The following is a 27,130-nucleotide window of genomic DNA, read 5'->3' on the forward strand; positions in this document are numbered from 1 at the left end:
TGGATTTGGTCAAGACCTACTAATCAATCAAAGGCCTCAAATTGCACTCATTTCATATTCTGTTGATTTCTGATGTTGTAATGAGTCCAAATATACCCTTAATTATTATTTTCGACTTCCCTAGTAGTGATGTAGAGGTTTTAAAAAAAATAAATATTCTTTTCTTCTTTTTTTTCTTTTCTTATTTTCTCATATGATAGTTTGAGGCTCAATGTTGTTTTAGTATTCTCTCATATCAAGACCAAAAAAAAATTAATTTTTTCAAAACCTCTCAACGACCACTAAGAAAATTGAAAATAGGACTTGAATTAAGTGCAATCTGAATCCTCTAAGTTGAATAGTAGATTTTAATCGAATTCCACTGATTGACCTAAAATCTCATATTGTATTCATTTCAGGTTCTGTAAATTTTTTAGGTTACGAGGAATCCAACTATACCCTCTATTACTATTTTCAACTTCCCTACTAATGGTCCAAAGGTTTTTAAATAAATAAATTCAAATTGAATAAAAAACGATAAATGAGAAAAAGGAAGAGATTTATTTTTCACGAGTAGAGAGAAATGTTAAGGTTACATGTGGTTGACTGAAGGGGTAAAACAGAAAGACCAAATAAATTAATGCGTCTTTTAGTAATTATTAAAATATACTGATCAATTCAAATTCAAAAAATTATATGCACCTTTGGTCAATTATCGTTCATAATAAACCACTAAGATTTCTTGTAAGGATGCATTGAAGCAAAAGTGTTGAAGCAAAATTCAATAATTACAACTGTATGCATGTGAATTTACAAAAAAAAATATGACAATTAAAAACTAAAAAAAGATAAAGGTCACGCAGGTCGAGTAATGTGCTAGCGGAGAAAAATGAATTCACACCGTGGATACCAATAATTCGTAAACGAATTTAGTCCACTCAGCCATCTCTCCGAACTCCAAATATAAAAGAAAATCGAAATAATTTAAATTAAAGAAATTACGGAAAATTCAATATTTTCTTTATTTTATTTTCATATTTCATATCATATATTATGAATTAATATATATTACTAATTAATATATATTACTATTACATATATATTACTATTACATATATAATATATATTTAGATTTGATCTTAGACTTCATAATGGTAACACAAAATTAAAAAATATATATAATTAAAGAAATCACTTCAAGTTGCTTTATCTGTTTTTATTGTCGAAAAATGATAACATCGCGCACACGACATGTTAACACACCAAGCGCGGACTACCAAATTGGGTAAATAAAATTCGATGACGGAAGGTTAAGCAACACATAATTGTGATACGGAAGGTTAACCAAAAGAGTTAAGTCTTGCTTTGTAGGCATCCCATCCCTGCATTCGGTATTCTCTGGCGATTTCACTAGGATTTGTAGCCTTTATAATTCCACGCCCAACAATGATAACATCACTGCCTCTCTCAAAGATTACCTGCAAACAAGATCGACAAAAATAATTGTACTGCTTTTAGATGTTATTGCATAAAATTGGGAATTCATGATAATTCGAATAATTTGGTTTTAGTGGGACTCATTTGATAGTAAGGAACAAATATTTAAGAAAATAAAAGGAGTACAAAATATCATTGAAAAAAAATATATAAAACAAAAGAAACAAAAATTTAAAAATGTATCAATGATAAAATTATATATAGATATAAAAAAATAGATTTGAAAAAGAAAATTTTCAAAGCTCAAATATAGTTCTATTACATGTGAAAGTGAATTGGTAGAAAAAGATATTTCTCCAGATTTTCCATTTGCTTAGCTTTTCTACAAAAGAAAACAAAGCAGTATGAAAGTGCAGTTGTGAAAATCCTTAACTCAATTTTTCTCATGGCACGAGCTAAATAGAAAATCAACTTGTGCCATACAGATCTCAAATTAACACCATTCATATACATATTTAATACAATTATAGTCATACATATAAGCTTCCATTGGCCCAATATAAGAAAAATCAAATAGATTTGAGATTATTCAAAATGTATCAATCAGTTTGTAAGGGTAAGTACTCTAATTCTCATACATAAGAACAAAGGAAAAATATAAAATTATGCAAACTATTAAAGTATTAAATTAATGAGTTATGAAACTTTAGAAAAAAAATAATAGAAAAAAACTACGAAAGAAGACTACAATGGCTGGAAATCAAATTAAATTTATGTCTTAAAGGCCGATAACATAAGTTATATATCTTCTCAGATAACTAATTAAAAAATATCAGTAACAGAGGCAAGACGTACACATGGCATTCCTCTACCTAGAAAAAGTTTATAATAAAATTCCAAGGGAAATTATATGAAAAATTTAAAAAAAGATAAATATTAGCATAACATATATTGAACTAATTTAAAATATATACGATGTAATGACAAAAATGAAAACTTCAGGCGAATTAATCGAAGCATTTCCCATAAGGATAGAGTTATATCAAGGATCAGCTCTAAATTTTTATCTTTTTACACTAATCATGGACGAACTCAACACATCCAAGATACGGAACCGTTATGCACATTATTTGCAGATAATATTATTTTGGTAGATGAGACATGTGAAGGAATAACTCGAATCTTAGTGGAAAACACTAGAAGTAAATGATTTTAGACTTTAGTATAGTAAAAACAGAATATGTGGAATTTAAATCTAACATATTAAACGTAATAAGAAAATTGTTTCGATAGGAGAAGACGAGTTATCCATAATTGAGAGCTTTAAGTATTTAGAATTATTTTTGTAGAATGATTGAGAGATTCAAATAGATATTACATAGAATACAAGAAAGATGATCGAAATGAAGTACAATGTCAGGTGTTCTTTGTGATCATAAAGAAAATTCTAAGAATTAAAGAAAAGTTCTACAAAATGACGGCTAAATCTCCTATGGTATATAACGTTGAATATTGGACTATGACTCGTGCACATGAACAGAAAATAAGAGTTCCAGAGATGAGAATGTTAAGAAGGATGTGCAGACACAAGATATGAAATGAAAATATTAGAGATAAAATTAGAGCCACACCTATTGAGGGAAAACTCCAAGAGACGTGTTTAAAATGATACGAACATGTATTTAAACAACTAATATATACTCTAGTTAAGTGATTGAAACTATAACAAATGTGCACATCAAACGAGAAAGACAAAAAAAAAGACTTAGTTAGCAACAATAAAATAAAATAAAATTTATTTAAATATAAATGATGATATAGGATGGATAAAGTCTAATAGCGCAGAATGATTCATATAGCGAACTCGTCAACCCGTGGGATGAGGCTGGGTTGTTGTATCAATTGGTTTGTAAATCAGATTTATAAGGTCTCAAATTAATATCATTCACATCACTTTAAGCGATCTTTGGAGGTCTGGATAGTATTATTGCATGTTGGAGATAGTTCTATTAGAGTTCATTCATTTTATTTTTCCTACTTGCATGATTGTTGATTTTATGCATTTTGGAAGTTTAGCTTAAACTCACTTGTAATGTATTAATAACCTAATTTAATGAATTGTCAAACATTAAAGAAATTATTGATGCAATCATGTACTAAGTACTAAGTGGTCGATTCTATATAGTTTTGATATGTATGGCAGAGTTTAAGTTAGTTACATATTATTGTTATTAATGTAGTGTATCAAATGTGCATATGCAAGTAACACCTGAACATTAATATTGTGAGTGCAATCGATAAAGTACAAGTGAGTTAGATCAACTAGAAATTCAGGGAAAAAAATTAAAGTCTAACACAATGCTGACAATAGATAAAGATCAAATAAATTGAGTTGAGGCTGCCTCTGCAACCTCGTGGAGGACTACTATACTAGTGTCGGTTCCTAGGCAGAATGAAAAATTCCACCTATGATATAGTGAAACACAAATTCGCACTAATATCACAATGCACGAGATTTCCCACAATAATAAATTTTACCAAATAGAAAAAAATTTTGATTGGAAGAAGCCTTATAAAGGAATTGGGATCTAATTAAAGGCTCTAACCCAACTTAAAAAAAAAAAAGACAGTCCGGTGCACGAAACTCCCGTTATGCGGGGTCCTGGGGAAGGATCCATTGTACACAACTTTATGTTACTTTTTGCAAGAGGTTGTTTCTAGGATTCGAACCCGTGATCTTTTGGTCACAAAACAACAACTTTACCGTTGCGCCAAGGCTCCCCTTCGCTCTAACCCAACTAAAATTGAAAATAAAATTAAACAAACAAGAAATTTTACCAAATGAGAAAATAACCCAAATTTATAAACACTATCCAAAATTAGAAGGTATCCAACTTTTAACCCTAAAATAGGACAATTACCAAAATTGACTAATATTTAATTTAAATGAAAAATTATTCCTGATTTGTTTACCAAATGAGAAAAAAAACCCAAATTTCTAAACACTATCCAAAATTAAAAGATATCCAACTTTTAACCCTAAAATAGGACAATTGCCAAAATTGACTACTATTTAAAATTTAAAAGAAAAATTATTCCTAATTTGCATCATCTATGTAACTTAGGCACAACCTATTACAAACTCTAGAAATCTCAGAATCATCTAGAATTGGCTTGATTATAGATAAGGTAAAGGAAAATACCTAAAACAAATTAACAGCTGATACTTACAGAATAAGGCATGTTGTATCGTTGGCCTAATGAATCTCGCCCAGAACTCAACTGAACTCCAGGAGTTGCATGAATAAATGCTGGACTAGTTGGTTCTCCTTGCCATGATGCTGGATTAACAGATATGAATCCAATCACAAAATCAGTGTGTGTCTCTGCTATTTTCACAGCAGCAGATGTGTATTCTCCTGTCGCAAGATTTCCAGCAGAGCTCATTTCAGCAAGCAAAAGAAGTCCTCTCCCTCGGGGCAAACCCTATTGACATAAAAAGGGAAGGAATAGAAGTTGAGTATGAACTAAGAAGGAATAAGTTATGAATATTTAACATCAGTTAAGAACCTTCAGCTTTAGACCATCAACAATTCCAGGGCCAGAAATTATGTGTGCATTAACAATGTCAGCCCACTCCAATATTTGAAATATCCCTCTGTGACAAGAATACAAACAACATAAATTAGCAAATGGAATTCAAGAAATGAAAATAGGAAAATATAGCAAGTAATCATTACACAGCTCACCCCTCATATTGCATTGAAACTGTGTTCCCAATGTCAGCAAATTTGCGATCTTCGAATATCAAGAAGTTGTGCCTTTCAGCAATCTTTAGAATGGACAACACTTAACATCATCACAAGCTATAAATATGCATGTGCATATTATTTGACACCAACCAATGAAAATACGCATTAAAAAATTCACTAAGAACTTAGGCAATCAAACTTCAACTTTTGCAAAATGTTGACTTGGTAACAAGAACCACCATGAAGAAGAAATTAACAATACATATTCAGCTTAAATCATACAATAAAGGCAACAGATGATCAATTATCTTTAGGACATATTTAAAAGAAATTTACAGGACAATGTTTTCATCATTCAACAAATAAAGAAGAAATTTTAATCTTACTAGAGAATTCTTCAAATGTCTCAATTTAACCATTAGTTAAAAATTGTTGCAACATTGCCCAAAAGATCTCATTCACATGACACCCAACTCCATTTAAAGTCCACAGAAAAAAATGTTCTTGTTCCTCCAGAAGCCGAACTGTTCAGCTAAATTATCTTCTCTTATTTTCTTCATAGATAACTTTAGATATATAATTAGAAAAGCCATATGACCTTCATTTATAACTCAATGAGAATTCCTGAGCTGTTAAGCAACCCAATCATCATGTGAGGTAGTTGCAGTGGATGAGGCATTTGAATTAATAAAATAAGATAAAAATTTATTTAAATATAAATGATGATATAGTAAAGAATAAAGCCCAATGATATAGAAGGATCAATAAAGTCAATCCCGTCTAATGGGATAAGACTTCGTGATGGTTGTTGTTGGTGTTGTTGTAGAGGTGTAGATGCGACAATGCAAAGATGGTCCAACATCTTTGACATTCTCTTGTTCTCACATGTAGGTTAAGGCATTGTTCAATTAACTTGCTATATTTGACTCCAAAAGTTAAAAATGTCACACTTAATTTCCATATTTGTTACAGCATATTTGGCCTAGTAGAGGTGAGAATGCTAAGATGGTTGTATGAGATTAATAGAGCAATTAGGTATAGCTCGACAAGAAAATGAGAGAAAACACATAGAGATTATATAGAGATATTAAAGGCAACCAATAGAGTGGAAGGTGTAAGATGTAGAGGGAGATAAAAAGACACTAAATAAGAAAAATAATTTTATGATTTCAATATTACTATATAATCAACCTTGCATAGAGCTTGATGGAAGAAAGATATTGGTGCTGGAAGCACCAGATAATCAAAATTTTGATATTGGTAAGAGTTCAAAGTTAAGGTGTGTTACGATCTAACAAGGTTGATTAAGTGTGTAGGTAATTCAACAAGAAAGTCTTAGTATGTCAAGTTGACTGAATACTAGGCAAGACAAAAGTCCTAGTGGACATTAGGCAAAGCAAAAGTTCTAGAGGTCGAAGACACTAAGCCGGAAGCCCGAGGACATCAGGCAAAAGTCTAGACTGCTCGAGAACCGGACATATGGTGAGAAGTCCCGAAGGTCAAGATCGGATGTTGAGCAAAAGTCCAAATAAGCTTGGAGGACTGGATGTTTGGTAAGTCAGGTAAACCCTCTTGAGAGGAGTGTTGAAGCAATCCCAATGGTCCGTGCGACCATGTGTTTTGGTGTTTGGGCAAAGTGTTTAAGTTAGGTTCACCCTTGTATTTGATATGTGTATGTAAGTGTGCAGGTATGCAGGATACACATGTAACTCAGGTTGATGGCTTCGGGTCCAGTAAAGGATGGAGCATCCGAGGGACCGTGGACAAGGCAACAAGGACAAGGGCCGAGGGGAGCGACTTTGAGGCATACGCGAAGGTTGGCATTGGGGACGAGCTGCGGGCTTGAATGCATCCGAGGGACCAGAGCCAAAGGAAGTAGGCTTGAAGGCAAGAGGTCAAGGCTACAAAGAAGCGTCAAGTGAGTCATAAGGGTGAGGGTATAAGTGCACGAGAGATTGTACTCGAAGTAAAATCCTAGTTTTAGGATTTTACTGTAGCGTTACTGTAGCAGTCGACTGCATGTTTTAGCAGTCGACTGGTGCAGTCGACTGGGAGCGAAAAGAATGCTTCTGTTCGTTCGGTCAGTGTGGAGGAGTCGACTGCTAGTTTTAGCAGTCGACTGATATCGAGCCGTTAGGACGTAACGGTCGAATTTCCATAGAGGGCAGTCGACTTCATGTTTTGGCAGTCGACTGATAGGCAGGGTTTTCAACCCGCGGCCTATATAACCAAGGCTTGAAAGTTTGGTTATCCCTGACGAAATTAGTGGTGGTAAACCCTAATTAGTAGTCTACTTATTTTCAAGTGTTTGTGAGTGTCGTGGTGAGGTTTCTCCACCCACAAGAGCTACTTGAGATAGCTGGAGTTTGTCAGGGGCTAATCCACCGACGAATCGGGATCGTCCACCTCAAGGACACGTCGTGGAGTAGGAGCCCTAATCTCCGAACCACGTTAAACGAACGTGTTAGCGGTTTGCTTGTTTTTTCTTTCCTTTAGTGTTTAGCTTTCATATTCGCATTTTGTATTGTATTATACCGCTTGCGCACTAACGAATACGTAGGAAGTGAGTATTTGGGGGTGTCATCTATCCAACCCCCCTTCAAGCCGGCCACCGATCACCTTACAAGTGGTATCAGAGCGAGGTTCGCACTTCACCGAACTAACCACCGAGAAGAGCAACTACAAGAAGATGACCGGCTTGATTGAACCTCCAAAGTTTGAAGGAGGAAGCCTTGGGTGTTAGTTAGAGCCCTAGAGTCAATCATATGATGATTGTTGTATGGACTCGATGTATCATATTCCTATATATTAATAAAGGCATTTCTTTATGGTTATTATACTTACTTGTATTGGTGCCAAATAACTAAGTATAATAGCTTCCTTGAGTAGAAGGTTCTTATCTATATCAATTAATTGGTTGAATTGATAGTGTGATATAGAGAACACTACCCTTAATCATTCCTAGTCAAGTATTAATATCTGTGACAATGTTAATGACGAGACTAATACGTAGTCAACTCGACGACTGATCTCACAAGTCACGGATATAGAGATATCAAGTTGGCACATAGATATACATCAAGAATGTATATTGAATGACCCGCCACGAGAAAGTATCGGATCGTTATACGAGTATCATATACTTTCTCGACTATCACCATCGTCAAGTCACCATAATTCCTCACATAAGGAGTCGACACTTTACAAACGCCACCCAGAATCTAGCGACTATAAAGCGATTACTAGTATGTAACAAATTATACCGAGGATGCGAGTGATGTAGATGGGATCTATCCTCCTATACGACGGAGTGATATCATGATTCTTGATAGAGTGAGACCGCTAAATGATGGGTCATGCCCAAATGAGTCAATACGAGATATCGAGCTCATTTGATTAGATCGAGTCTACTGGGGTTCAAGACATAGATCGATTAGAGGACGACACGCCTACGCCCAATCGATCAATCTACGATGTAAGGGCATCATATATTGTGAGAGTCACAATTAGTAGTCACAATGGTGATGTTGGATCTCAACATTCTTGTAACTTGGGTAGTAATGATGTGTTGCTAGATACCGCTCATTACTTATTTTTCTAAATGGGTTTAGGAGCATTGCCAACGTTACAAGAACCTATAAGGTCTCACACAAAGGGCAATTAGATGGAGATTAGGTTCATATGATGAACCAAGAGGATTAGGTTCATATGATGAACCAAATTGGATTAAGTATAATCCAAATTAGATTAATTGAGTAAGACTCGATTAAGTTCGCCTTGAGTTAGACTCAAGTGAGGCTAGACTTGAGTTAGACTCAAGTGAGACTTAACAATGATATTCATTGAATTTTGAATTCAATGATAAATAGTGACATTCATTGAATTATGAATTCAATTTGAATATTAGATTCAAATTTCGATTCAAATTATGAAGAGAAGAGGAGTTTCAAAATGGTCATTTAATGAAGAATGAATATTTATTAAATACTTATTAAGACTCATTAATGAGGCTCATTAATGGAGTTAATGAGCATTAAGTATTTTCATTAGATGAAAATACTTAAGCCATTTTACTCTTATTTTTCATGATAGTATGGAATAGCGAAGACTGACAAGGAGAGACCGAAGGGGAAGGAAAGGAGTTCATGGAAAGATCGATCGTAGTGAAGAATGCCATGAACGACTGGACCTTACCGATCGACTGGACCTTACCGATCGTCATACTATAACCGATCGGAAGATCAGTAGTAGTGAAGAATTGCCGAGGGAAGAGGGAATGGCGTAATGCCATTCACGACTATTGACGACTGTACGATCATAAGACGACTATTGCTACGCTTCAATTGCTACGCAGAGGAATTACAAACTTTATTTCAATCGACTCTCTACTTGACTTTCGTTCTGCTCGATCAAAGTTGAACTTACCGTTCGCATAAAATGCTTTTTCCCTCTGGGGAGTCCGCTCTGAACGATCAAATCTTATGCTCGCCATGGGACGAGTGAAACGACGTGTGACTAAAGGATGGGCAAAATGATTCAAATCTCTTTTCCCTATAGAATCGATCAGAAAGTTCGATCAAAGTGACGAACCCCCGTATTTTTCGCTTAAAGACCGATTTCAATATAGAATCGATCTGAAAGTTCGATCTTTGTACGAATCCCCTAGGGCAAAATGTCATTTTAATCTCTTTTGCCTATAGAAATGGTCCGTCAGTGTTGTCGTTCTGTTCGATCTTTGTTGAACTTCCCGTATTTTCGGCATAAAAAGATGCACTTTAGGCCGAGGAGTGAAATAGCGTAGCCTCAGACACTATCCGATCGCAATACTATAATCAGCTGGCCGATCGACTCTTACTGTTGCTGAAATAGTACGTACGTCTTCACTCTCAGTATACGCGAGAGGAGCTAATTCTAATCTGGCTCGAAATCAAGTAAATCCTAAGATAGGCGATAAAGTAAGGACAGAGTCAATGGTACACTAGAATCTTGCTGAGAGAGGGAAAGAATCTAATAGGTGGAGTGAATGAGGGGACGAGCGACAGCTTAGTGACGCGTGAGACCGGCCTAAAGAAAGTTTCGGTAAAGTGCGGGGGGCCTTCCCTTTTTTCTAACTCGGGGATCTCAAATCTAATTGAATTTGGCGAGCATAGTGACGTGGGCTCTTTATGTGATAAGGACGCGAACAGGATAAACTGCCTAAGCTGATGTCCAGTTCGCAGTTTCACTTTATCGGCATTACAGACTTGGTGAGGTCCCCTCTGACTTACGAGTTCTGGTTCGGGATATTAATCTCACTCTTTAATCCGGGTAAAGAGCAGACGAAAGGCTAGCATCCACATCCGGGTAAAGAGCTGACGAAAGGCTAGCGCTAGCATCCACTTGAACTGAGTCGGTCCTACTCTTATGAAGCAGCAGCAGCAGTTTGAGTTAATGGTTTCTTTTACGCTCGACCAGCACTTCTTAAAAATGGCATAATAGGGTGACCCCTCTTTATCTCGTTCGCTCTTTATCTCGTTCGGGACCCTTGTCTTTAAGTTGAGGAGTTTGCGTTCGGGACCCTTGTCTTTAAGTTGAGGAGTTTGATAATGCAAAATAAGGTTTTCAGTTTCATGCCCGGTCGGTATAGACAATTCAATGAGCTTGACTTAATTATTCTTCCTCTCTTCTAGCTCTCTCTCCCTCTCCTCCATTACCGAGCCACCCAAGAGTGCTAGCACACTATAAGTGGTTCTTCTCCACCTACTGTCCGTGTGGATACGTATAGAGGAGTGTACGCTTAACACTCTCGAGATCCGGCAACCTTTTGGATGAGCGAGATAAGCGAAGGGCTTCGCAACAAGGGTAACGCTTCTTATTCATGTAGATCTAAGGTAAATCTAGGTTAGAAACTTGTACATGATTTATTTTTATATATCTTCGCACAGATCCGTGGCAAGACTTCGAGGTTTCCGCAACGCAAAAAACAATTTTTGCGGCTCGAAAGTCCCAACAGTGATATCAGAGCAACGTGCGAAGCATGTACAAGTTTGTATTTTATTTTTATGAAAATATTTCAGATCTGTAAGTTTCTATAAGTTTGCTATTTTTATAGATTTTTTGAGTATTTTTCTGGTGGAAGGGAAGCAACAAGTGCTTGGACACTTGTAGGCTTCGACTACCGAGAAAAACCTTCCAAACGGCAAGGTCTTGCCCAAATAATTTTGGGACAGCGGCTTAAGGCGCTGTTAGATCAAGATGGGACACTCGCGATATTCATTTCGCGAGAAGAGGCGCTGCCCCTAATCCCGCAAGGGGCATTGTCCCACGATTGCGCCCGAAAACCGCTAAACGGGACCGCCGGGAAATTGTGACTCATAAAATCGATAAAATCAGTAGTAAAATTATAGAAATTTATATAAAATACATAATTTAGAATTATGTGTGATTTTGTGATGGTCATGGCCCAAACCCCCAATATGATTGGTTAAAATGTATTGTAATTCATAATATAGCCTGCGCGTCATTTTTGTGTTGTGCGTGTTGTATTGATATGCGACCTGCGCGTCGTACCTTCTCTTTTATATTCTTGTTGTAAATAAAATTTAGACTCGAATGTAACTCGAGTTTCACATTTGTAATGTACAAAATGAAGCAGTGGAAGATCCACTCAAGAAGGAGTTACGAGGAGGGTGATTTCAACACATTTGTCGTTGACCCTAGGTTGATCATCCGATCTTTTCATTGGCTTGAAAAGATCGTAGTAGGGTCATGACTTCATCACAAAATAATTAGTTATCTATCATTGCTTGTATATGTGATGCATGATAATGTAGGATAATTAGTGCCTTGATGCGTATAAGATACGAATCCACGATTAGATTAGATCTTAATCAAGTCAACTTGATATGTCTACCAAGTTTTGATACCCATCACTACCTCGATCATATGTTGTTGTTGAATCTGTCAAACCAGAGCAACGTATATTATCTTGATAGGGTGCGGAGGGACAACCTTGGTCTCGCCTATCAAAGCTTGGGTGAGTACAAACTCAATTAGATTGAGCATAACTAGTTAACTCAATTGGATCGGGTAAAACTATAGGCATTTTCCAACGGTTGGACGATAGGATAAATATCACATTTATACTAAATCTTGGGCGATTTAGCCAAAGCTAACTCAAGTTTTAATATAAATGAGATTTTTGATCCTATAAACAAGAGTTGCATAGAGATGTAATTGATAATTAGTTATCTACCGATCATACTAAGTCTTGGGCGTTTTAGCCAAAACTAACTCAAGTCATAGTAAGATGTGGATCTTGTCCCACGAAAATTATAGCTAATTGGTAAGAATCTAGTAGTGTGGTTTGACCACATCCATGACTTGATTCTACAAAAGCTCTATAATTCAATGGAAGCATCATTTAGTTAAAGGCCTAATTAAATGATTAAAGGAATATGATATTTACTTTCTGCATTATTTCTATTGTAGATTGTCATGTCGACAAACACGAACACCTTCTCCCTACGTTCTGTCCTTGACAAGGACAAGCTCAATGGAGCTAATTTCCTGGACTGGTACAGGAATCTGAGAATTGTTCTCACACAAGAAAGAAAATTGTACGTCCTGGAGCAGCTCATTCCCGAGGCACCTCCTACCACTGCCACGCGAGCTGACCGAGATGCTTATAAGAAGCATCAAGATGCTCGCGACCATGAACTCTGCGCTTCGGAAGCAACACGAGTTGATGGTCGCTATGATATGGTTGAACATCTTCGTTAACTATATCGAGGACAAGCAAAGCATGAGATTTGAGATCTCCAAGGCATTGCTTTCAAGGTGATGCAGACGGGACTCCGTAGTCCATATGTGCTCAAGATGATTGGGTACATAGAGAACCTACAGAGGTTGGGATTCCCACTTGGCCAAGAACTGGCCACTGACTTGATCTTGCAATCCTTGCCAGAAAGTTACAGTCAATTTGTCATAAATTACAACATGAACGAAATTGATAAGCCACTGCCTAAGCTGCTAAGAATGTTGTGAACTGCTGAGCTCAACCTTAAGAAGGTAAAGCCCAACTCCATTTTGATGGTGCAAAAGCATAAAGGCAAGGGCAAGCCTAAAAGTAAGGGAAAGTCCTAAGCCAAGGGCAAAGGCAAGGTAATGAAACCTAAAGGAGGGGTTGTCAAGGATGCTACCTACTTCCACTGCGGTCAGACCGGGCATTGGAAGAGGAACTACGAAGGATACCTGGAAGATCTTAAGAAGATATGTTATAGAAGTCAATCTATCTATTTCGCATCGTGGGTATCAATACTGGATGTGCTTCTCACATTTATACTAATGTGAAGGTGCTGAGAAATAGCAGGGCATTGATGAACCTACGAGTAGGCAATGGAGCATGGGTTGCTGCTGTTGCTGTAGGAACTTACTATCTATCTCTGCCCTCTAGGCTTGTACGAGAATTAGATGAATGTTGTTATGTGTCTGCTCTTACAAAAAACATCATTTCAGTCTCTTGTTTGAACAAGAAAGGCTTTTCTTTTGTAATAAAGAACAAATGTTGTTCTGTTTATTTAAAAGATATGTTCTACTGTAGTGCACATCTGATAAACGGACTCTACATTCTAGACTTAGAGAACCCCATCTATAACATAAGTACCAAAAGGTTCAAGTCAAATGAAATGAACCAAACCTATCTCTGGCATTGTCGCTTAGGTCATATAAATGAGAATCGCTTATCTCAGCTCCATAAAGATGGTTCATGGACTCATTTGATTTAATCATATGAGACGCGAGTCACGTCTCTCGGGCAAGACGACCAAGACTCCCTTTAATGGACAACGAAAGAGCGATCGACTTATTAGACTTATACAGTGATGCCCTTTCAACGTCGCTATCGTGAGGTGGTTATAGATACTTCATTACATTTATTGATGACTTCACAGTTATATGTATCTCATGACACATAAATCACAATCCTTTGAAAAGTTCAAAGAATTCAAGAATGAAGTACAAAACCAGCTAGGCAAGTGTATTAAAATACTTCGATCAGATCGAGGTGGTGAATACCTTAGCCATGAGTTTCGTGACTATCTAGCTGAGCGTGGGATTCTATCCCAACACACTTCTCCTGGAACACCACAGTGGAACGGTGTATCCGAAAGGAGGAATCGTACCCTATTAGATATGGTACGATCTATGATGAGTCACACAAATCTTCCTATATCCTTTTGGGGATATGCTCTAGACACAGCAACCTTCACACTTAACCGTGTTCCATCCAAGGCTGTGATAAAGATATCATATAGGATATGAACTGAGAGAGATGCCCAGGTGTCTTTTATGAGGATTTGGGGTTGTGAGGCTTACGTTCGACGTCAAGTCTCGGACAAACTGGGACCCAAATCCGATAAATGCTATTTTATAGGATATCTCAAGGAAACGAAGGAATATTACTTCTACATTCCTAGTCAATACAAAGTATTTGTGATTAAGACTGGGGTATTTCTAGAAAGAGACTTTGTTTCTAGAAAAACTAGTGGGAGTACGTTCGATCTTGAAGAAGGTCAAGATATGGACCATAGCATTGAAGCCTTGATGGAAGTTGAACGGGAACCATAAATTGTTGTGGATGATAAGATTGTTCCACAAGGAGTTGAGGAACAACAACCAGTTCAAGTAGACCCACCTCTCTGCAGGTCTGATAGGGTACATCGTTAGCCTGAGAGATACTCATTTCTCTTGTCTGACCATGATGACATTATGCTCATTGAGAATAAGCCTACCTCCTATCAGGAAACTGTGATGAGACCAGATTCTGAGTCATGGCTAGAAGTCATGACATCCGAGATGGAATCCATGTACACCAACCAAGTATGGACTTTGGTTGATCCACCTGAAGGCGTTAAACCCATTGGGTGTAAGTGGGTCTTTAAGAGAAAGACTGACATGGATGGACTTATTACCTATAAGGGTCGCTTGGTAGCTAAAGGTTTCAAGCAAATTCATGGTATTGACTATGATGAAACCTTTTCTCCAGTAGCGATGTTTAAGTCCATTCGGATCATGCTTGCTATTGCAGCATACCACGATTATGAGATCTGGCATATGGATGTCAAAACCGCGTTTCTGAATGAAAACTTGCTCGAGGATGTGTACATGACACAACCTGAGGGTTTTGTAGATCCACAGCATACTGGCAGAGTATGCAAGCTACATAAGTCCATTTATGGACTAAAGCAAGCTTCTCGGAGCTGGAATCTTCGATTCGATGATGCGATCAAACAGTTTGGTTTCATCAAGAATAAAGATGAACCCTGTGTCTACAAGAAGGTTGTTAGGAACACAGTTGTCTTCCTTGTCTTGTATGTGGATGACATACTACTCATTGGGAATGGCATCCCTTTGCTGCAGTCTGTAAAGACTTGGCTTGGGAATTGCTTCTCAATGAAGGACTTAGGTGAAGCAGCCTGTATTCTAGGCATAAAGATCTATAGAGATAAATCTAAGAGATTGCTTGGTCTAAATCAAAGTACATATATTGACACAGTATTACTACGGTTTGCACATGCAATTCCAAGAAAGGATTTACGATGTCATGGTGTGAGTCTTTCAAGACTCAAAGTCCCTCTTCAGAGGAGAGAGACCGCACGGATAAGATTCCTTATGCTTGACCCATGGATCTATCGTACGCCACGTCTTATGTACTCGTCACGATATTTCAGTATGCTTTGAGCGATACCGATCCAAAGGTGGCGTCATGGATAGCGATCCAAGAATATTCTGGCACTTAAGAAGGACTAAAGAATATTTCTTGATATTCGAGGTGACGATAGCCACCGTAAAGGGTTACGATGATACCCTTCAAACCGTGGATGATTATAGATCGCACCGGGTTCGATTTTGCTTAAACGGTGGTGTCAGAAGTCGAAAGAGTTCAAGGGACACGATTCTTGAGATCGAGTATATTCTTGCATCGAAGCGTGAAGGAGGCGCTGATCCGCACGTTCATTACTGAGCTTGGGGTGGTTCCTAGCATAGCCGATCCTATAGAGCTCTATTGTGACAACAATTGAGCAATTGCACAGGCTAAGGAACCTCGTTCACACCAACGGACCAAACACATACTACGGCGCTTCCATCTCATTCGAGAGATCATCGATAGAGGAGATATGAAAAGTTGCAGAGTACCCACAGAGGCTAACATCGCTGATCCCTTGACCAAGGCTTTGGCACAGAGAAAGCATGATGCTCTACACTGATTGGCACTAGTGCTAGTGGGAGATTGTTAGTTAAAGCCCTAGAATCAATCATATGATGATTGTTGTATGGACTCGATGTATCATATTCCTATATATTAATAAAGGCATTTCTTTATGGTTATAATACTTACTTGTATTGGTGCCAAATAACTAAGTATAATAGCGTCCTTGAGTAGAAGGTTCTTATCTATATCAATTAATTGATTGAATTGATAGTGAGATGATATAGAGAACACTACTTTTAATCATTCCTAGTCAAGTATTAACATTCAGGGATAATGTTAATGCGATGAGACTAGCATGTAGGTCAACTCGATGACTTGATCTCACAAGTCATGGATATAGAAATATCAAGTTAACACATGGGTATACATTGGAGAATGTATACTGAATGACCCGCCATGAGAAAGTATCATGGATCGTTATATGAATTTTATATACTTTCTCATGTGACTATTAGTATGACTATCAGTCCTTGGACCTGAAGTCACCATAATTCCCTATATAAGGAGTCAAATGTCATCTGTAACTGGGTGGACTATAAAGGCAATTACTAGGTATATAACAAATTATGCTGAGGGATGTGAGTGATGTAGATGGGATCTATCCCTCCTATGTGACGGGAGTGACATCATGATTCTTGATAGAGTGAGATCATTAAATGCATGGTCATGCCCAAATGAGTCAATATGAGATATTGAGCTCATTTGATTAGACTGAGTCTACTTGGGGTTCAAGACATAGATTGATTAGAGGATGACACAGTCTATGCCTCAATTGATCAATCTAGATGTCAAGGATAGAAGGGCATTGTCATATATTGTGAGAGTCACAATTAGTAGTCACAATGGTGATATTGGATCTCAACATTCTTGTAACTTGGGTAATAATGATATGTTGCTAGATACCGCTCATTACTTATGTTTCTAAATGGGTTTAGGAGCATTGCCAACGTTACAAGAACCTATAGAGTCACACACAAAGGGCAATTAGATGGAGATTAGGTTCATATGATGAACCAAGAGGATTAGGTTCATATGATGAACCAAGAGGATTAGGTTCATATGATGAACCAAATTAGATTAAGTGTAATCCAAATTAGATTAATTGAGTAAGACTCGATTAAGTTCGACTTGAGTTAGACTCAAGTGAGACTAGACTTGAGTTAGACTCAAGTAAGACTTAATGATGATATTCATTGAATTTTGAATTCAATGATAAATAGTGGCATTCATTGAATTATGAATTCAATTTGAATATTAGATTCAAATTTCGATTCAAATTATGAAGAGAAGAGGAGTTTCAAAATGGTCATTTAATGAAGAATGAATATTCATTAAATACTCATTAAGACTCATTAATGAGGTTCATTAATGAGCATTAAGTATTTTCATTAGGTGAAAATACTTAAGCCATTTTACTCTTATTTTTCATGATAATGAATCATCATTATTCTTCCTCTCTTCTAGCTCTCTCTCCCTCTCCTCCATTGCCGAGCCACCCAAGAGTGCTAGCACACTCTAAGTGGTTCTTCTCCACCTATTGTCCGTGTGGATACGTATAGAGGAGTGTACGCTTGACACTCTCGAGATCCGACAACCTTTTGGACGAGCGGGATAAGCGAAGGGCTTCGCAACAAGGGTAACGCTTCTTATTCACGTAGATCTAAGGTAGATCTAGGTTAGAAACTTGTACATGATTTATTTTTATATATCTTCGCACAGATCCGTGGCAAGACTTCGAGGTTTCCGCAATGCAAAAAGCGATTTTTACGGCTCGAAAGTCCCAACATTGGGGGCATCACATTTTGGATGATGAAGAAGGAAGTCTTCTTCGACACGGATTGGGACACCATGATGGTGATCAAGGACCCATTTGAAGTCCCGAAGGACAAGAAAGGGAAGAAACTCCGACCACGACATTGGACGGAGGAGCAAACCTCACGGTCAAAGGCAAACGTCAAGGTAATATCTATATTAATTGATATTTTGCCTAATGACGTGATGAGCCGTGTAGGTAAATACGAGAATGCCCACGATTTGTAGAATAAGATAAAAAAGGTTCAATGGGAAGAACCTATGCCTACACAAGAAGAAGAAGAGCCCAAAGAGATGGGCTTAATGGCTCAAGATGAGGAGGAGCAACCGGAAGGTGACAAGCACTCAACTTCCGAGGACGAGAAGGATGAAGAAAGGTCATCCACAAGTGTGGATGAGGAAGATAAGGTAGCATCTACATCCTCAAGGGTTGAAGAAGGGTCCAAGACGAATGAAGAAGAAATCTTGGAAGAAGTCAACCTAGTGAGCACCTTCACCGAAGCAAAGTCAAAAGATCACATTGTGTGCTTCAGGTGCAATGAAAAGGGACACTACAAGAGTAGATGTCCTATGGGTAAGAAGAAGGTAAATCATAAACCCAATCAAGTTATTTTAAATACTAACATGGGTTGTAGGAATGAAGAAGTCCAAAGGAGGAGATTGCGCATTATGTGCTTCACGTGTGGGGAGAAGGGTCACTACCACACCAAATGTCCCAAGAAGGGAGACATCAAGAAGCTAGCGCAATTGAAGAAATGGGAGAAAGAGAGGAAGAATGGAGGCTCATGTTAAGGAGGAGCTCAAAAGGTAAAGGGTAAGGTAAACCCTAGTTTAAATTTGAAATCAAATTTAAATTCCTCCATGCATGCTAGAAATAATTGTTATTATTTACCCATGCATAATTTTGGCTTTAGATATCATGATAGAAATAGGGTAATTGTAGATCATAATCCTAGGAGATCAATTCATGATAAATCTAGAAATGGTAGACATAAAGAGACCCAAGGCATTAATCCCAAGAAGGGGAGACATATGCCTAGAAAAATGGGTAGGTCTAGGAATATCCATGGTGGACATGTTGACTCTAGGTTTAGGAACCTAGAAAGGGAAAATCAAGCTTTGAAGACAAAGCTTGATAAGTTGGAGAAAACCCTAGAAAGATTCAATGTTGGATCTAAGGGTTTAGGTATGGTATTGGGTAGTCAAAGACCCAACAATGATAGATCGGGTCTAGGATACCGATCTAGGGTTTCCAATGCTAAGGAAAAGTCTTATGCTAGGGTTGCATATGACTATAGAAAGGAGAAACCAATAAATGACAAAGGAAAGTCATTTAAAGGTAAGGAGAAATTAACCAAGTACAAGGTGTCCAAGGTTAAGAAGGTTAGGTTTGTAGGCCAAGTGTCACCGGAGGTGTACCAATGTGGCCTAGCGATTGTAGATGAGTCACCTAGGGAGGTGGCTATGGCTAAGAGCTCTAGGGGGAACTCAAAGAGTCAATTTGGGACCCATGGCCAATGGATCTCAAGTGGGTTTTACTTGGGAGTCTAGAGGGGTCATGAAATGTGCCAAGTGGTTTGGAGATGGACTTGAGTCTCAAACCTAGGGTTTTGACACAATTGGGTTATGTTTCATGCTTAGAAATATGATATTGGGGTCATATAGCATAATAATTGGTTTTGGATATATAGATGTCATATAAACCAATGTTAGGGATGCATTGTCGGTTAGTATGGGCAAATACATCAAGAGGAAGCCAAAATAGGACTTTAGGTCAACGTTCAATTGAACTTTTTAGCTAGTTTTGTGTTTTGTGTTTTGTGTCAATCTTGAGATTTGTGATAAATATATTTTTATATATATTTTTCCCAAGTAGACATTGATAAAATAGACCTCTCCACAAAATTTGAGAATTTTTGGAGGTCTGTGGAATTTCTGGCGCATTTCTGAAGTTGGCCAGAAAAGGTTGATTTTTGCATGAATAGTGTACCAGTCGACTAGTACAGTTAGCAGTCGACTGGTAACAGTTTTTTTTAGCACAAAATGTCTCTGTAAGCTTGTTTTCATAAGGGCAGTCGACTGGTACTTCTTGCAGTCGACTGATACCAGTCTGAAAGTGTTTTCAACACTGGATTTTGACCGAATCAGCTCGTATAGATGTATGGGATCCATAGGGGATAAATACATAAGCTTAGGGTCAGTTGGATGATAAATTTTCAATAATTGGGATATCGTTCGAAAGCTTTTAGGATGTTAGGCAAAGGGGGAGAAGTAAGGTTTAGTTGGGAAAACCTTAGTACCTTTGCGTAGGGAGAGCCTTGGGATAGGTTCTTAAATAGCCGATAAAATTCCTAGCTCAATAGGGAGCCTAGGTATAGAGGGAGCCTTAGCATAGGTTCCAATGCATGGTGCATTTTTCATTCGGCGTTGTATGTCCAAGTGTGTAGCCTTGGCATCGTAAGTTCATTCGGCAGTGTAAGTCCAAGTGTGTAGCCTTGGCAACGTAAGTCCATTCGGCCATGTAAGTCCAAGTGTGTAGCTTTGGCAACGTAAGTCCATTTGTTTTAGCATATTATTTTGCTATTACGTTTTCCCTAACTTAAACGTATTGTCAAACATCAAAAAGGGGGAGATTGTTGGAGCAATCCCAATGGTCCGTGCGACCATGTGTTTTGGTGTTTGAGCAAAGGATTTAAGTTAGGTTCACCCTTGTATTTGATATGTGTATGTGAGTGTGCAGGTATGCAGGATACACATGTGACTCAGGTTGATGGCTTCGGGTCCGGTGAAGGATGGAGCATCCGAGGGACCGTGGACAAGGCAGCGAGGACAAGGATCGAGGGGAGTGACTTCGAGGCATACGCGAAGGATGGCATTGAGGACGAGCTGCGGACTTGAATGCATCCGAGGAACCAGAGCCAAAGGAAGTAGGCTTGAAGGCAAGAGGTCAAGGCTGCAAAGAAGCGTCAAGTGAGTCATAAGAGTGAGGGTACGAGTGCACGAGAGATTGTACTCGGAGTAAAATCCTAGTTTTAGGGTTTTATTGTAGCGTTACTGTAGCAGTCGACTGCATGTTTTAGCAGTCGACTGGTGCAGTCGACTGGGTGCGAACAGAATGCTTTTGTTCATTCGGTCGGTGTGGAGCAGTCGACTACTAGTTTTAGCAGTCGACTGGTATCGAGCCGTTTAGATGTAACGATCGAATTTCCATAGAGAGCAGTCGACTGCATGTTTCGGCAGTCGACTGGTAGGCGGGATTTTCAACCAGCGGCCTATATAACCAAGGCTTGAAAGTTTGGTTATCCCTGACGAAATTAGTGGTGGTAAACCCTAATTAGTAGTCTACTTGTTTTCAAGTGTTTGTGAGTGTTGTGGTGAGGTTTCTCCACCCACAAGAGCTACTTGAGATAGCCGGAGTTTGCCGGGGGCTAATCCACCGACGGATCGGGATCGTCCACCTCAAAGACACGCCGTGGAGTAGGAGCCCTAATATCCGAACCACGTTAAATGAACATGTTAGCGATTTGCTTGTTTTTTCTTTCCTTTAGTGTTTAGCTTTCATATTCGTATTTTGTATTGTATTATACCGCTTGCGCACTAACGAATATGCAGGAAGTGAGTATTTGGGGGTGCCGTCTATCCAACCCCCCTTCAAGCCGGCCACCTATCTCCTACAAGGAGTAGGTGAGGATGTGTTACCTTGAAGGGAACAATAGACGTCGGTCCGACCTAGGGTTTCAATGAAATCCAAATTCAGGACCAGATAGTCCCGAGACGGTCAATTATATTTCTGATTTTATATTATGCATGTTGTGCTAACACTGTGGTGCAGGAAATAAAAAATGACTAAAGTTAGGACATTCCAAGCGCCCGAAAGAGATCTAGGGGTCCAGACGTCAGGACGACCAGATAGGATCAAATTGCCCAAGATGGCTCGAACTCAGCCATGTGAATAGCTAAGTTTGGTTGGCTAGCACACATCAACTTCCAGGCGCTCGGGAGGGATCAAGGTGCCCGGAAAGGGATCAAGGCAACTCGGATAGAGCTTCGCCGAGGTGATATCCGAAAGAGATCCAAGCACCCAGAGTTGGATAACTCAACGACAAAGGTGGATCAGATAGACCTCGGTGGAGGCGCCGGAGTTTGTCCAAGCACTTGGAATGGCCTATAAAATAAGCCTTCGACCAGCGGCTCAGATCATCAATCCTACGCTCAAATGATCTTCGCGCTACTCTGAAATTCTACTATGACGCCAAAGTACTGCTCCGACAACCACGATCGAGTCTACACTTCATTTTCTTGTTGTCAGTAACTTTAATAGTTGTACTTCCTTTTCATACTCGATTCTTTGTACCTTGACGAATTGATAATGGATTGCCCAACAAAAGCAATCAACGATCGCAGACTTGGACTAGCAGCACAGGCTGTGCACCAAAAAAAAAAAACAAAGCTTGTTAGCATAGTGCTTCTTTCTCTTATTCTTTATTTTCGTTGTGTACTCTCGAAAAATATGAAAAAGTAACACGCATTATTCCCCCCCCCCCCCCCTCTAGCGCTTTCTACAATCCTACATAAGATGCATATAGTCAACCAATAATATAGTTAGGAAACATGGTTTAATGATGATAACTTTATGCCATTTCCATCTTCTTTATTAAAGGATCCAAATTAAATGATTGACCATATCAGTTATTCAAATTATCTTGATTGGACAACAGAAAGATCAAGTCATGTAGTGACAACTAGTTGGTTTATGGATTTTTATCTCTCTATTGAACTTTATGAAAAGTTATAGTACTAGCAATAACCCAAATCTTCAAATCACTTTTAAGTATGTTAAAAATCAATTTATTTAATCTCTCCTACTCCTGACAAGTCACAACTTGAAATCTAATCAATTCAACTCGTCAAGCTAAAGAAAATTATCAATTGTTTTTGAATTATCCAAACCATCTTAAACAGTTTTTCTCTTATTTTGCATCTTAATCAAGATTAAAAAATTGTAAAACCCAATGTGTTTCCATTAATAACTCTTGCGGCTTTCCCTTTAATATGTGGTTAATTAATATGTTTATAATTTACTTCTCTATAATATTGTGTTTCCTACTCTCAGATTCTAGAGCTCAAAGACTCATTTCTTCTTTTGCAGAAACCTTATTTTCTTGGAAATTAGATTTAACTGAAAGAGGTCATTCAATTTTTGTCTGCAAATTTCATCTATCAGTTAGATATGAAATCTAATTGTCATTAGTATTTCCTATTTCTACTATCAATAATGTTAACTGAAAATGGATAAGTTTGTATGATTAAAGTTGATTTACTGATATTCTGCTTATGTTGCTATTAAGACAATAAATGATTATGAGCTTTTCAAGGTAACACAAGCATCAATTCTGTGACAAATATATCAAATGTGCGATGAAATATTTAAGGAACATGAATTGAGTGGAATTCATGAGATTTACCGCACGAAGCTGAACCCCAAACTCTGATGTGAAATCTGGCAGAATATCCACATGAGTTTTCAAGATGCAAATCTCAGGGCCAACCTGCATTGGCAATTAAAGCCCAAGAAAATAATAGGATACGTCAAAAGATGCAAATAACTACCATAACAAAACATGAGACCAAATTATAATGAAAAAGGAAGAAAAAGGGGAAAGGGAATAAATAGACAGAATGAATTCTGTGATCAAGGTTAGGTTTGTGAGTGAAACGACCTTATCGGCCAAATCAAGTAGTTCTTTTGCTGTGGAAACATCAGCCGCAAGGCACAGATTGGTCTGCTTCACCTCCATCACCTGGAACAGCCTCTTGCCCGTGGGATTACTGGTCATCGTCGCCCTCTCACCGTAAGAAAGCCTGGAGACTGGATTCACTACTGGTGCAGGAGTAGTGGGCACTGCCACCCTGCGGTTGGAATCCAGGAAGGCCCTCACCTCAGCAGCCTTCTCCTCCGACACCATCCCTTGGGAGACGAGCACGGTGAGGAGGTCTGAGAGGGTGAAAAGAGCATGGAGGCGTATGCCGTTGTCCGCGAGATTCTCGCGGCCGCCCTGCTGGCGGTCGATAACGACAACCGCGTCCGTTACGCGGAGGCCTGCAGCGCGGAGGGGGGAAGCAGTCTCTAGGACGGAGGTGCCACTGGTGACGAGATCCTCAACGATGAGGCAGGACTGTCCGGGGCGAAAAACTCCCTCGATGGAGCGGGCAGTTCCGTAGTCCTTGGCCTCCTTGCGGCGCATGAGCATGGGGAGGGAATGGGCTAGGGATATGGCGGTGGCGATGGGGAGGGCTGTGTAGGGGACGCCGCACACGAGATCAAATGGGGTGGATGAGGATGCGGCGGCGGCGGCGGCGGCGGAGTGGAGGAGGTCGGCAAGGCGAACGAGGAGTGAAGGGTATGAAACAACAAGGCGGAGGTCGATGTAGATGGGGGAGGTGATGCCGGATTTGAGCTTGAAGCTGCCAAACTTGACAGCCTCGATCTCGTGCAGTTCCCTGATGACCGACTCCATCTCCGATCGCCGGCTCTTTTGCTGTGTCAATAGCCGATGGCAATTTTTTAAAGGGGGGGCGGACTTAGGTTTTATAAAGGGTGCATCTAATTTAATAAATACCTTCTTTTCAAACGTTTTGTTTATATATATTTATTTATTTATTTATGCTTGAAGTTGTGTTGGAAGTAAAATTTTTATGCTTCGAAATTGTGTTGGAAGTAAAATAGTTAATAATAAACAGTAAAAGTATAGTAATAGTGAATTGCGCAATTATAGTAAATGACAATAGAAATGTAACGATGCAGTAAATATGATGATGCAGTAATTTTTATTCTCTTTTTTTTTTATGCTTACTCTGCTTTCTGTTCTTGTTTATTTTCCAGAGAGTCTCACCTATTCAGGAGTTCACCGTTTAATCAGTGCCCCCGGCTTATGAATAAGATTTTGGATTAAGGATACCCTTCTTACTTAATCCGCACAGGTCTTATATGATTTTGATTATTCCTGATACAATGACCGTTTACCTATTGGTTACTAGGACAAGGACTGAGAAAAAGAACCAAGAAAAGATAGACAGAAACTTAGTTTATCATTATAAAAACAAGCATAGATCTTATTTAATAAGAATTTTTACAGAGAATTGCAAAAAACTAAGAGAGTTACATATTTGTACATAAAGATAATTTACAAAAAGAAAACTTACAAACACACTTGAACACACTTGAAAAGAACTGGGGGAATTTAGACAGTTGCGATGGTAGTGGGGAGAGTGGATGCCCTGAAAGGAGAGGTTTAGGGGCTTTTTATAAGCAGAGGAGAGAGTGTTTGCTTGGGAAAAAGGAAAGCAAGGAGAGAAGAGAAGAGAGGGGCCAGGAAAGAGGAGGCTTGGTGGAGGACAAGTGGAAAGCAAAAGTAGGTTTAGTGAGGGGCAGATGGCTTCATTTTAGTTGAGTGGACATACTGTTGGAGGAGTGGAAAAAAATGTCATCGATGACGTTTTTAGTAGATGTTGCTGTTAAAGTGTATACTAAAAGCCTAGCTTTTGTATAAACATTTATTTAGAAATAAGAATCACATTGGTTAAGTATTTACATTTATATATACTGAGTGTAGTCGTTCAATTAATTTATATTGTAGATAACACGGTGTGTGGTATCACACACAGAAGATCGTGTTATCGGTTCTTTATAAATTATAAACAATAGCTCCCGACTAAGATGGAAAGGAACAAACCATTAAAATAGTCGTAGTGTAATTAGGTATTAGTTTATCTTGACTAATAAATTACACTAGTACACTCTAAGTGTATTGAGTAGGATCATTTTAGGTAAGTTCTTTTTATACTGACTTAATAAAAGTGCTCTTAATCCTAATATAATAACAAGCACATATATTTAATATTCATTTCTTTAACTTATCAAAGGGTGAGATTTAGCTTGATAAATCAAAAGGCCCGATAAGTTGGAAAATGATATTACTTATAATGTGTGTTGTTGATTATAGAAGGAAACTGTGTCCTAGTAATCTAGGTTGATAATGTCCCCAAGAGGAGCTCATAAGGATTGTCATGTTAAACCCTGCAGATGGACTTAGTCCGACATGACGATAAGGTTGAGTGGTACTACTCTTGGACTAAGATATTAATTAAAGAGAGTTGTCGGTAACTCATTTAATTAGTGAATATTCGACATCTTAAACACAGGGAGACTAACACACTCATAAAAAGAAGGAGTCCAAAATGTAATTTGGGATTTGTGTGGTAGTTCAATAATAATTCTTTAGTGGTATGAATTATTATTGATGAAATTAAGTTGGATGTTCGGGGCGAACACGGGAAGCTTAATTTCATTGGGAGACCAAAACCAATTCCTCCTCTCGGTCCCTATCGTAACATCTTGTATATAGAGAAGTATACCCACCTATACCCACCTTAAGGTGACCGGTCAAGCTAGCTTGGAGCCCAAGCTAGGGCCGGCCAAAGCTAATGGTGGAGCCAATTTTAGGTGGCCGGCCAAAGCTTGGGTCCCAAGCTTAGGTGGTCGGCCACTAGAAAATAAAAGGGATTTTTATTTAAAATTATTTCTTATGTGGATATCATGATTTTAAAATAGAGTTTGAAATTTAAATATTTCCTTTTATAGCTTTCTACAAAAGATTAAGAAAAGATTTGAAATCTTTCCTTATTTGTAGATTGAAAAGTGGATTTTAATTTTAAGAAAATTTTCCTTTTTTGTAACCATGTTCATGATTTAAAAGAGAGTTTAAAAATTAAATATTTCCTTTTATAAGTTTCTACAAAAGATTAAGAAAAGATTTGATATCTTTCCTTATTTGTAGATTGAAAGGAGTTTTTTAATTTTAGAGAAAACTTTCCTTTTTGAAAATCATCCACATATTTA

At 38.2% G+C, this 27,130-nt stretch overlaps 1 protein-coding gene across 1 annotated transcript; it reads right to left on the bottom strand.

Moving 5' to 3' along the window:
- Positions 1 to 1,131: 1,131 nt before the first annotated feature.
- On the bottom strand, positions 1,132 to 24,817 carry LOC122037818 (uridine 5'-monophosphate synthase-like). Its single transcript, XM_042597267.1, has 6 exons — positions 23,952 to 24,817; positions 23,697 to 23,780; positions 5,166 to 5,248; positions 4,987 to 5,074; positions 4,648 to 4,902; positions 1,132 to 1,457 (listed from the first exon to the last, which is right to left on the bottom strand). The coding sequence occupies exons 1-6, from the start codon at positions 24,747 to 24,749 to the stop codon at positions 1,320 to 1,322; spliced, it is 1,446 nt and encodes a 481-aa protein (XP_042453201.1). The 5' UTR covers positions 24,750 to 24,817; the 3' UTR covers positions 1,132 to 1,319.
- Positions 24,818 to 27,130: the final 2,313 nt, after the last annotated feature.

This window comes from Zingiber officinale, unplaced genomic scaffold (assembly GCF_018446385.1).
Source record: "Zingiber officinale cultivar Zhangliang unplaced genomic scaffold, Zo_v1.1 ctg86, whole genome shotgun sequence".
Taxonomy (NCBI): Eukaryota; Viridiplantae; Streptophyta; class Magnoliopsida; order Zingiberales; family Zingiberaceae; genus Zingiber; species Zingiber officinale.

Coding starts and splice junctions, on each gene's coding strand:
- LOC122037818 (XM_042597267.1), bottom strand. CDS start 24,749: ATGGAGTCGGTCATCAGGGAACTGCACGAGATCGAGGCTGTCAAGTTT. Junction 5,249..23,696: donor TTGGGGTTCAGCTTCGTGCG/GTAAATCTCATG, acceptor TCCATTCTAAAG/ATTGCTGAAAGGCACAACTT. Junction 4,903..4,986: donor TTGATGGTCTAAAGCTGAAG/GTTCTTAACTGA, acceptor TTATGTCAATAG/GGTTTGCCCCGAGGGAGAGG.